General features: G+C 32.0%; 1 protein-coding gene across 1 annotated transcript in view; it reads right to left on the bottom strand.

The window, feature by feature from the left end:
* Nucleotides 1-277: 277 nt before the first annotated feature.
* The window catches only part of LOC113396983 (galactokinase-like), a 34,129-nt gene continuing 21,724 nt past the window's right edge, over nt 278-12,682 (bottom strand). The window contains exons 7-9 of the mRNA XM_026635101.2: nt 5,608-5,723; nt 4,100-4,258; nt 278-420 (exon numbers count right to left, since the gene is read on the bottom strand). Coding sequence (XP_026490886.2) covers nt 304-420; nt 4,100-4,258; nt 5,608-5,723 — 392 coding nt within the window. The 3' untranslated portion in view covers nt 278-303. The remainder of the gene's footprint in view (nt 421-4,099; nt 4,259-5,607; nt 5,724-12,682) is intronic.

Genomic DNA, 12,682 nt, shown 5'->3' with positions numbered 1-12,682 from the left:
ATCTGGTCGAGGGTCCTCTCGGAACTCCTACAGCCCCGACGCCCTGAACTTAATCTTCGGTACTAATTATCAAGCAAAATATTAAAAGATGTAATTTTTAGCGAAGTGAAGTTGAAGCGATGAGCGTATATTAAATTATTATACCAGATTGTACTTAGTTTGTTACCTTTAATGGTAAAGATAAAATATTTTTTTGGGATGAAATTACTTTACTAAAAAATATTTTCTATGAAAAGGGATTTTGGATAAGGATCTATGATTTTAAATAAATACAAAATTAAAAAATATAATTTATTTATCAATCTAATTTAACTTCAATATCCTAGCGCCGTCACTTGGCTGGCATACGAAGAATACCGGCTTGCCGTTGTATTGTGACTGGACCTTCTTCTTAACGTCTTCAACATATTCCTTCTTGACCTGAAAATATAAAATGAATCACGTTAAATCTTAAAAACAATATCTTGAACAGAACAGAAAAAATAAATCTAATGAATTGAATAAATAAATACAAGCCCGTCTGGGTAGGTCCCATTTATTCATCAAAAAATCTACCGCCAAACAGGAATACAGGACCACGGAACTTAAAATCTAAACTAACAAAGTTGGTAGTACATTTGCAATGTAAAGAATTATTAATATTTCTCGCAGCGGTAATGTCTATGAGTAGTGGTGACCACTTACCATTAGGTGGTCCAATGCCCGTCCAACTAAATGAATATAAAAAAAATATAGGTCTATATAAGGCGGTGTACGACTAAGGGGCATTCAGCACGTTGGCTTGATATAGAACGATAACGGTAGCATGCAAAAGCGATCCCGTGGCGCCCGAAGAGACGGAGAGGGTACTGCTGGTTTTTTATTGGGTATTCCGGTGTTCCGGAGTGCACTCTGCTTTCTGGGCATCGGCGAGTTCTACATAGACTCCCAATTCCAAGGGGGGGAAACGCGTAAAGCATTTATCGAACGAGATAAAAAAAATCGTATAGAACGGTAGCTGGTGACGCGATTTGTAAGTGGTTGCAATTTTAACTTGAGTTAGTAAAAGTATTTATTTTTTTGTATAGGTGTTTATTGTTTTATTTTGATATTAAGGTTATGTTATTCAATGAGAACATGAATTTGCATATTTATTTTATTATGAAATGATTTGATAAAGTCTAAGATAATTGTTGTCTTTTTTAATAATTTCCGCTTCGGATTCCTAAATATACAATAAATAATCTACAGGTGGTACATTACGGACAATAATGTTACAAGCAATTTTTTTATTAATTTTCTTAGCAATTTCTATTTTATATCAATTTAATTGCTAAATTATGCTTTACGTCCGAATTATCTATGGCAAGACATGACTTTGCTTAACCACAATACCAAATACGAGGAACTCGTATTAAACGATCGAGTTGTGATGCGTTAAGTTTCTTGGAAGGTAAGCAACCTATATAACCCTTATGTATATAATATATAATATTATTATTGTTAGTTTGCCGCATTGGTATTGTTGCCAGATATAAGATCACAGATCTTGTAGTTCTGAGTTCAATCCTCAGGTCGGGCCGATAAAAAATTTGGTTTTTCTGTCCACAGTGACTGCTCATAGTCTGGAAGTTGGAAGTGTGTACATTCCCATAGCTCGAAAAGCACGTATAGCCGTTTGTCCTGCACCTGAACTCTTTCCGTCGAATTACCGAATCGTTCGAATTTACTGTCCCATCGAATTATGGGCGTAAAGGACTAGAGAGTACAAGTACTGTGTTTTCGCACACACTTGCATATTATAATATGTCCTGCGTAGTCGACTGGTCTCTCCTGAAATTGGACGCCGTGTCCAAAATCAGTCGCGACGATATCATCTCAGTAACAGCCTGTAAATGTTCCAAGCTGGGCAAAGACTTGGTCTCGTCTTAAGGAGACGATTTGATACTTATTTCACGGCGCTACTCCAACGCGTTTTACGTACACATACACTGAAGACATAACATGGCTAGGCCCACATAACATGGCTTAGGGGTCCGGGTACGTTACTGAACGTTTCCACTGAGTGAAAAAAAAAGAGTTTTTGATGTTCAAAAGTAATGCGTTAAATTGTAAGCAGTAAGTTTCGGTTCACAATCCTTCGAAAGTTTACAATTTTACGAGATAGATTATAATCTAATGGTATTTATAATTATACGGTGACATATATAGAGATATCAGGTACTTAGGTTATCTATAAAATTTTGAAAACAAGAGCAAATAGAATGAAAATAGTCGTTTTATAAACCGAATTAATTTAATCCGATTATATATTCACCGGAAAAATATTAAAGAGAATGGAATTTACAATAAAACGCATCAAACTTTGGTTAGATTTCACAATAAATTCTACATAAACAATCCTACAATTCCCGAAAATTTACAGAAGGCCTTCCTTCCCATCACTTAATAAAAATAATTGTATATGTTATAATTTATTAAAATTAATCCTTGGTATGTATGAAATTAAGACATTTGAGAACATTCAGTGGAAATGCTATATACTTGTAGTTATAATTTATTTAATATTTTAATATCGTCTAATTATGTAAAATATCATATAAATATTATTTCATATTGGTGAGTGGGAGGGTCAATAACAACCCATGTACCCAGACGGAGAAGCCCACTTCGCCCGACGTTAAATAAAAAAAGTTGGAAGGATTAATGTAACTTAAATATTAATAGCCTGTAACCATAGTCTCATACCGATAATCATCTTTTTTTTTATTTATTACATTATATCTATTGTGTATAAAAAAATATATTTATTGAATTGTAAACCCTCAGAATCTATTTAATACTTCGATTAACTCGAACGTTTTCAGAAATAGCAACAATTTTGGGTTACATTATTTCCGAATATTGTTCAAAGGAATTTTCAAACACATTATAACGAAAAAATCCTAAATAATATGTGCGAGTTTGAGAGAGAAGAAAGTTTTATAAACGTCAACGTGAGTTTGTTTGTTTAAGAAATAAACAAAGCTTTCAAGTTTAACTACTCAACTAAAGAAATAACTTTATTGCACGGAGAGGAAGCCTTCAGAAAGGTTATGTGGAATTTTTACTGACTTAAACCACTGAAATGGCCGCCCTCGTCATGGATCATAGAGGCTGCGGGATCTTATCGATATAACAAATCCACAACCCATGCTCCACTCGTGTCTCTGTGGAGCTTTCGTCGGCGGGAGAAGGTTATCTTGCCCCCACACGATTGTTCGTAAGGAGAGGTCTCGTCCGACTTCTCCTTACAAGTCTCAACCATGATCTCCATATTCCACACTTTCAACAAACAGAAAATGACCTAACCATACCTAACACCTACAACTCTAGTGGGGTTTCCGGTTGGTACCGAAGCAGTGGTTAACATTAACTCGTAGTACGAGTCTGGAGTAATGATTACGTTATTTGAACAATAATTTTGTGTAATTTTGTTCTAAATTTTGAAACATTTTGTAAATCAAACGTCAGTTATAAAGACATTTAATTCAGGAAGATTTTTGTGCAAAATGTACACTCCGCTAATGGGATCCTCCAAAATAGGCCAACGCTTACGTAAGCGAAATAATACGGCCACGAATTCTATTGTTGACACTCACGTAGAATTTAATGTTACGCAGGTCATATATACATATATATATATTCATTGTATTATTTAAATATTACTATTGTTTTATGTTTAGTTATCATTTGTAATAATACCATCAGATTCTCACAGTCCGCCTTAGACATATTATATTGGGGTTTAATTGTAAAATATAGTTTTTGTATCTCATTAAATTGTAATATAATATTTTTATTCTTATTATTATATGACATGGGGAAACCTGCATGTGTCTAATTTCAAAGAAAATTCTGCCACATGTGTATTCCATCAACCCGCATTGAAGCAGCGTGATGGAATATGGAATGGAATATTGGATCACAAAAGTTTTGAAGGTTTTGATATTACCGATTTTGATAAGACGTTCTATGTTTTTATTGCATTTGAGCTTTGAAACATCGTTTTGAATGGTTATCGTAATAGATAAAATTTATCATTCTAAATCTTTTTAATAAACTGAATTTAGACACTTACCAAAGCAATAGCACAGCCTCCAAATCCGCCACCAGTCATCCTAGCGCCATAAACTCCTGGTGATGACTTCATGATGCTAACCAATTGATCTAATTCTGGACATGATACTTCCATCAGTTTGCTGAGCGATTCGTGCGATTGGTAGAATCGCTGACCAACCTTTAAAAAATGAAATATATATTTTTTATTTGATGTTAGATTATTATTGAGAGATTTTCTTATTGTTCAATAAAACTATTTAGAAAATTAATTCGTATGGTTGTATGTACTATTTATATTATTTGCTCAACCACCGTCATCTTAACATCATTTTTATTATGAGATATAATGTTTGCCAAGTTGAAATTAGAAGATCCAAGCAAATTAATTCCGATCAAGGATCGGAATCAAAGACCATTGAGCAATATGAAATCGGAAATACTTCGATAACCTTTTGGCAAATACATGTTGTGACATTAAACAATTAATAGTTTATCACGATTGTTGTTTAGAAAAATATAATTTGCATGTGAAATATGGCATAAGACAAATTCAGATCAGAATCCGTTTCAATCCTCGATTTCATTTGGCGAATTGTAATTAGGTTACGAGACCAACACATCAAAGTAGCCAGCGTCCAAATCAACCTGACTTTAACTTGATATAGAACCGAAAATGAACTGAAAAAGAGGTCAGACTTACTTAAATAAATAAAAATAATGACGTTGCATAGATCCACTACACTAAAATCAGATTTTTTTGTTGGAACTGGACTGAAAAAATTACCTATATAAAGGTGCTAACTTCTATAGTAACGAGAGATTTTATGTCATCATTTTACAAGATTAAATTAAATTAAAAATAGCTGTGAAATATTTTCCGAATGTAGATGGTATCATCGAAAGAAACGACAAGACATTTAGTAATTACTCTTTTCAGATATTTTTTTTTTTTTATGTAAATATGTAGGCAATTGGACCACATGATGGGATGTGGTCACCGCTGTAATAATAACCATTCACACCAATGCGGCACCAACCTTTGGGAGCTAAGAATATTATGTATTCTTATTGAAAATCATTTTAGAAGTATACTACTTACTTCTCATGTATATGGCAAAGTTAAAAGAGATTTCGGAAATTAAGAAACAAACTTTAATTTAATTTATTTAAATAACAATTATATCTTCGAAAAATATCTCGTTTTGCGAGTTTCTTGCCGTTTCTTCTCGCTGGAAGCTGCTGTTCGAAACGGTGGTAGTATTTAAATATCGACGATTCAAAAATGCTTCATTGTGAAGTTTTCTTGAATAAATTGATTTTGATTTGATTTGATTTGTTTTTCTGCTAAAATACTATTACCACTGCTTACAAAACCATACCAATCTATAAATTAATGATCGGAATATGTTAAACGTAAAAAATACAAAAGAAAGAAGGAATAATAATTAATTACTTTCGGTAGTTGTAGATATAAAAAGCATAGAAATGATATCGCGTATCGAGAGGGCCTGGCTTATATATAGTTACCTCAGTAAATGCCTTTTGTGGCAACAGCTCAGCCACTTCCACAGTACGAGCGATCTCTTCCACAACATGAGTCGCCCGCTTACATACAAGTTCATCACAGTTTAACCACTTGAGTTCTGAAATAATAAAAAAACGCTTGATTCATATTGAAACCATTCGTTAAAATGTACTATTCATAATTTGATACTATGCAAGTCTATCAGCGAAGCGATGCCAATTCCCAAGTCAATATGTCTGGTGGGTTTTTTCTTGCATTTCATAAATTAGACGATAAAATTTTTATTTTATAACAGCTGTCGCCCGCAGCTTCGCTCGCGTTCAATGAGTTGGTTGTCAAGTGGTTAGCATAAAAAAACTAATGTTCTTCCTTGGAGTTCAAGCATGCTTCATATCAAATATCATCAAGTTCGGTTCATTGGTTTGGCCATGAAAGAGCAACACATGTTAGCGACTTTAGATATACAGATTTTGATACATTGTTTAATAAAACGGAAATATACAATACTTTAATAAATCACAGACTGTATCCTACAAATAATTTAGTTTCAATTGATTCTTTCCGTTTAGATATAAATACTTATTTGATTAATAATATGGTTTTTATTTTGACTAGAAATTAAGCGTATAATTAAAGTCGGACAATCATTTGGCTAGATACGAACAAGAAAAGTGTGCTGACAATTAAATACCTTTACTATAAAAGTAGTAAATGTTTTTAATTATAATTTAAATCCTAACGTCGAAAAGTAAAGTGTGTTAGTGAAAAATAAAGTGTTGTGAAGAACAGAGTTACTTTCACATTTATATATAGTATATACATATAGTAAAGGCGATTAAATTACTTGGAATGTAGCAACGCTTTCCCGAAATATCTTGATAGTTGATTCAAATATTTACTCTATAGAATTCCTCTTAGGTCTCTCTTGATAAGCCGATAATGTATATACAATACGTGGAAATCTACTATTTCATATCGCTTAGGAGAAATGTGTGCCTTCAGGCCTAGCCATGTATTAAGAGCTTGAAGTGGGCGAATACTACGCCAGCGTACAATAGTGTAAGACGTGCGTATGCTTTTGTTCCTCGTAAGCTTATGTCTAAGCGACCATTTATTTCCCTTTCATAACATCAGCTAGAATCTACCAAGGATAAAGAAACCGGTCAAGTTTGTTCGTAACACAAGGTATGTGAAGTTGGAACAAAGTTTTTGATGTGGCTTACATTAGAGTGAACTGGCAGAAATCGTGATGTAAGGAAAGTGTTATGTCCCCTCCTTTCCCTCTCTTTATCTTTCTATTTTATATAACACTAGCTGAACCTACGTCTTTACTCGCGCGAAATTTATTAGAAGATTAGGGATGCAGTTTCGTAAAATCCGTTCTTGGCGGGTGTAGGCTGTACCCTATAAGAAAATTTTAAAAATAGACCTGCTAAAATTCAATTTTGTAGGCGTTATATTATAGTTTCTGAGATTCCGTGATTAATCAGTGAGTTATATTTCGCTTTTATATGTATAGATTATTTATATTTAATCTTATTCTTTGTTATTGTTTTAATTCACACGGGATTTTTAATAACAATTGTTTCATTGGCATTTAATCAAATCAAAATATACATTATTCAAGTAGGCTTTTAGAAGCACTTTTGAATCGTCATTTGACAAACTATATGAGTATAATTGAGGCTACCACCGGATCGGAATGCAGATTCTACAGAGGCAGAGAACCGGCAAGAAACTCAGTAGTTACTCTTTTTCAACATTTAAAAATACAAAGTCATGTTAGTTAATACTCATATGTATGTAATACATTCTGCCTGTAAGTCAACAAGTATTAGCTCCACGCTTTTTTATCATCTATATAATCTTGTATCGATAATATGCCTTCTTTAACAATGTATTTTTTACAAATGATTTGAATTTATGAAACGCCAAATTTAAAAAATTCTGCGAAATTTTATTATAGAAACGGATACCTTGCCCCAAAAAGAATTTATTGACTTGACGCATAATTGGCGTTATAAGCATATCTTTACGTCTCGTGCACATACAATGAATATCACTGATTCCATCAAAGTGATCAATGTTACTGTGAATATACATAATATTCTTGTAAATATATTGTGACGCAACAGTGAGTATTCCTACTTAGTTAATAACATCCCGAAGTCTCTAGCTCCAATACTATAAACAGATCGGCCTGGTCTCTTTTGTAAAATAAAAACCGATTCAATACCTACAGCGTTACCCCAAAGTAATATGCCATATAACACAATTCTGTGAAAATAACCAAAATATACTAGACGAACGGTATCAATATCAAAACTTGTTGGACTCTTCGACTTAAATGTGAAGCAGTTAGATCAAGCGCTTTACCTTTAATGTCGTAGTCTTTGAGCTTATAAAGAAGCGTCTCGTGTTCTACACAATCAAATGCTTTAGACAAATCACAGAATACTCAATAGCTTTCTGTGATTTTTCCCATGCATCGTAAATGTATTTGAGAAGTGCTAGTCCCGCATTAGTTGTCGAGCGACCTATTGTAAAACCGAATTGTTCACTATGAAAAATAATATTTATACCGAAATGGACGAGAAGTTGATTTAAAATATTTATTTCGAATATTTGACTTAAAAGTGGGAGTATAAATAGGCCTGCTATATAATACGGAGCATTATCGTATATAATGTTATTAATTTTTTTGACATTTTTTGCCCAAAAATTGGTGTATATAAAAGAGCAGTTCGTGATATCTTAAAATGTTAACTGTTTCTAAATTGATAATGTACTTATATGCAGTTTTTATTTTTGTTTTAATTTTAATTGTAAATATTTTTTTTTTTGTATATTAGCTTTAGGTGGAAACTTGATTAATTTGTGTTTTATGTTATATTTTTATTTTACATTACAGTGTTTTTAAAATTGTTTGTTTCCCAAATAAATAAATAAATAAATATATTTTACCGAAATGCCCCATATGTCGTTAGTTTTTTTAATATTGAGGGTTTTAAATACTTTTATGATATCTATTGCAGAGACTGTTTCAAATGAAAAATCAATAACGCATTTGGAATCATTATTGTTTAATAATCTAGCTACATCTAATGTAGATGATTTTAAATTAAATGTTATTTTATTAGGTATATTATCAAAAAATATTTCAAATAAATTTGCAACTTCTAAATCAGAATTTGTGTATCTGTGTTCAATTTGATTGGTACTATTTCCTTTTTAGGTTTTCCACAAACACTACCAATAATATCTCATGTGGCCCTTATTCGTTTCATCATCATCATTTCATTCATCGGAATTCAAGATTTTGTTCTTTGTGTATAAAAATTTAGCATAAATGCATACTGTTTTAAAAAAATTGGAATATTCATTGACGTATTGTAAGGCTACGTTTCAATTCCACTGTTTCATACTATATAGGTCATATAATATGTTTCTACTTTTAATAGCCCAGTTACTATACTTTAATTTTGTATTATTATAAAATGATTTCATTTTAAATATTTTATTAAATTCTATTAATATGAATCCTAAAAATGAATTATAAAGTTCTTTTGGATCTTGTGTCGTAAGATCTAAATTAGAAAATTTGCACGCCGCAATATCTTTAAAACAATTTAATTTATTAGCCGTTCTAGGCCTGTATATTATTTCTTTTAAATAAATAATCTCTTTGTGTTCCAAGGAAAACTTTTGACCACAGTGGTCAGAAGTTAAAGTATTTATAATCGATACTTCATATATTTCAGTTACAAAACACATTGTCAATAGACGTAGAAGTATCATTGGTTATTCGAGTCGTTTCATTAACTCTGTGCTATAAATTAAACGACTTAAACAATATCGATCTTGTTTAAGTCGAGAGAGCCACAATATCTTTTCAACATTTACAAACTATATCATTTCGCACTAATATTAATGAGCCGCCACGAATAACTTTTCCTCTTACGAATGTACTTGACAGTTTAAAGTTTCGGATATTAAATATGTCAAAACTTTGAATCCAGTGCTCTGTAAAACAAAATACATGAATTTTATAACACTCAAAAAATCATTCTATTTCATAATCATTATTACTTTTTTTTATTTCCTGTATATTTTGATGTAAAATATTTAAGTAAGAGCGCATAAATTTTGTCATTTTATTTAGTTTAATCTATTAAGTGTTAATATAAATTAAATTATTATTTTTATCATATCACTCCAATTTTATTACATGTATAGATAATAACATAACAACGCTAACTTACGTAACGATACAATAAATATATTTATTCGGACCTTAAAAATCAAAAATTGTTTGTATTGAATAATAAAAAAAAATTTTCTTTGCTTGGTGGGTGGTGGTGGTGGTTGGGCCTTTGTGACAGACAAGCAGTACTCAATATTGTTGTATTCCGGTTTGAAAATCAAAATCAAAATATACTTTATTCAAGTGGGTTTTTACAAGGGTGAGTGAGCCAGTGTAACTACAAGAGACATAACATCTTAGTTCTCAAGGTTGGTGGCACATTGGCGATGTAATAAATGGTTAATATTTTTTACAGCGCCAATGTTTATGAGCGGTGATGCCCACTTACCATCAGGTCAGGTATTTGCTCTTCCGTTTACATATATCATAACAAAATATTCATAATTTTCCCATCACAACAAAGCCAAACTTCCTTAAAAATAATTAAAGATTTTCGAATATTTCATACTATTGCTAAAACCTCTTTTCGACCAAGAAAACAACGTTCAACTATACTGCAAACCTACTTTGTAAAATGGATTTGACCTGTATACAACAAAAACGAAAGAGATTCCCAGGGGATATAAAACATTATAACTATATCATTGAGCCAACCCAAAGTCCACGTGAACTCTGTCACAGCTCGAGTAATATTTTAGAGAGTAATTTGCATTCTTTACACGAGTGCAACCTACTTCTGAATATCTCAGCAGGATTTTGTGTTATAATAATATTTTATTTCATATACATATACGTCTATCCACTAGTGGTAGTGCCACACTGCATACCTTCGGGCTGTAGCCGAATGGGCCGGCACGCCCGGGAAAGTACCACTCTCTCACTTAAAATCGGCGTAGTGGTAGCTATGCTACCGCGTTTCGTCCGATATGTGAGAGTCCCGGAGGCCCGATCCCCCTCCCCCCCAAAACATAATGGTCGTGCAGAATTTGGTTTCATTACCCCAGGAGGGTACCATCAGCGACTGCGGAGAATTCCTCACTGGGCATCCATGCTCAGGGCGTACACCACCTGAGCAACCAGGGATAAATTTTTTTTTTATTTCTAGGGAGGATTAATATACATTTTATTATACTTCATTGGTGGTATTTTTACATTTAATTCGATAACATAATTACATATAAGCAAAAGGTATTTTTATAAACCTTCTTGAATAAATTATCTTTTGATTTTCAGCCGATTTTCATAACCATCAAAGTGAAGCAAAATATAAATAAACAAGTTGTACATTTGCACGCACGAGGAAAACGTGAAATCGTAATATTGCATATTTCAAACGAGGAAAGAGGGAAAACGGAGAATTAATATTTACAATTTTATAATATACATTCTATAAGAGATTGAGATATAAAGGAACGAATGATTAATGTTATATAATTTTAGGGTTCAGTTGTCAATCACTAAACCTCCAAGAGCGTAGTAGCATATATCATTTTACAGTAGAGCCAGACTGTAAGAAATTCTACTACTTTTTTTTATTTTATTTAGACCATAATTATATACGCGAATGCCTTAATTATATACAGATAAAAATTGAAAATAGCTACAGTACAAATCATGACCTCGTGGAATGATGACGAGATGGCAGCATTTCCCCGTTGAATCTCAATTCCGATCCTCTGAGCAAAAAAGGAACCAGTCCTCCTTTTACCAGTAGAGGCAATTAGACGAATAACATTTACCATATTGATATTTTTTATCGAATATACTGTACTAGATATATTTATAGAATTATGATTATTTATAAGGGTCCCGAAAATCCTATAAGCGCATCCTGTATAACAAATTAAGTATACTCTGATACTCTTTTAAAATTTATTTTCCATGGTGTTAATAAACTTTTGATGCATATCTGTCGTACCCAATTACAGTAATCCATTTAAAATAAATACAATACATAAATAAATTATCGGTGTTTTCTGCCAATACTAAAAAAGTCACTATAATATTTAAAAAAAAACTAATTTCGTTCTCATCAATAATCATATTAAAAGATAATATTTCAGATTTAACAAACTCAAGTATCCTGTTGTTATTATTACAAGATTATATATTTATTTAATTAAAAAAGGCCACTGATGGTAAGTAACCACCACTGCCCATAGACATTCCCCCACAATAAAACATAAATACAAGATTAAATCTAATTATTTACGAGAGAAATAGAAAATCGTTATCGACATCAACAGGATCCTACAAAAAGTTCAAAAGAATCGTTAAGAAATGTTTTTGTGTGTGCGTGAGGATATTAACAAAACTAATACGTTTTTACATATTATTGGAAATGAAACGATCACCTATTTTAAATAAAATGACCGGTTCCGGCCACTTACCAGCAGGTGGCGAATTATAAAAAAAACTACTTAACCAATATTCATTACAAAATTACACTTGAAGGTACAGCACGTTTCGAAGGTTCTAGTGATAATATTAATAATATTTTAGTAAATAAGTGGTATTCGCAATTTGACCCGCTTTAAATTAAGACTACAGACGAGAAAAGCGTGTATTTCTACTTCTCGTTTTAAGTAAAATTATTGTCATAATTATCAGAATATTCGATTTTTTATAATATTACTTGTTATCTCAAAATTATTGCTGACGCCCGGAAATCAAAGATAAAGTGCAAAGTTACTTTTATGCCCGGCCTTCCCTATTTTTATGGACAAAGTGATTAATAACGCGATTTTAATGCCCGGTGCTATCAATAATGACAAATCTGGTAATTTATGTAATTCATATTTATTCTTTATTACAGTGTCTAGTTATATTTTATTAATAACGCATGTATTCATGCGTGGGATTACGATAGACAT

Source organism: Vanessa tameamea, chromosome 9 (assembly GCF_037043105.1).
Source record: "Vanessa tameamea isolate UH-Manoa-2023 chromosome 9, ilVanTame1 primary haplotype, whole genome shotgun sequence".
Classification (NCBI taxonomy): domain Eukaryota; kingdom Metazoa; phylum Arthropoda; class Insecta; order Lepidoptera; family Nymphalidae; genus Vanessa; species Vanessa tameamea.
This window is presented reverse-complemented; position numbering and strand designations above follow the sequence as displayed.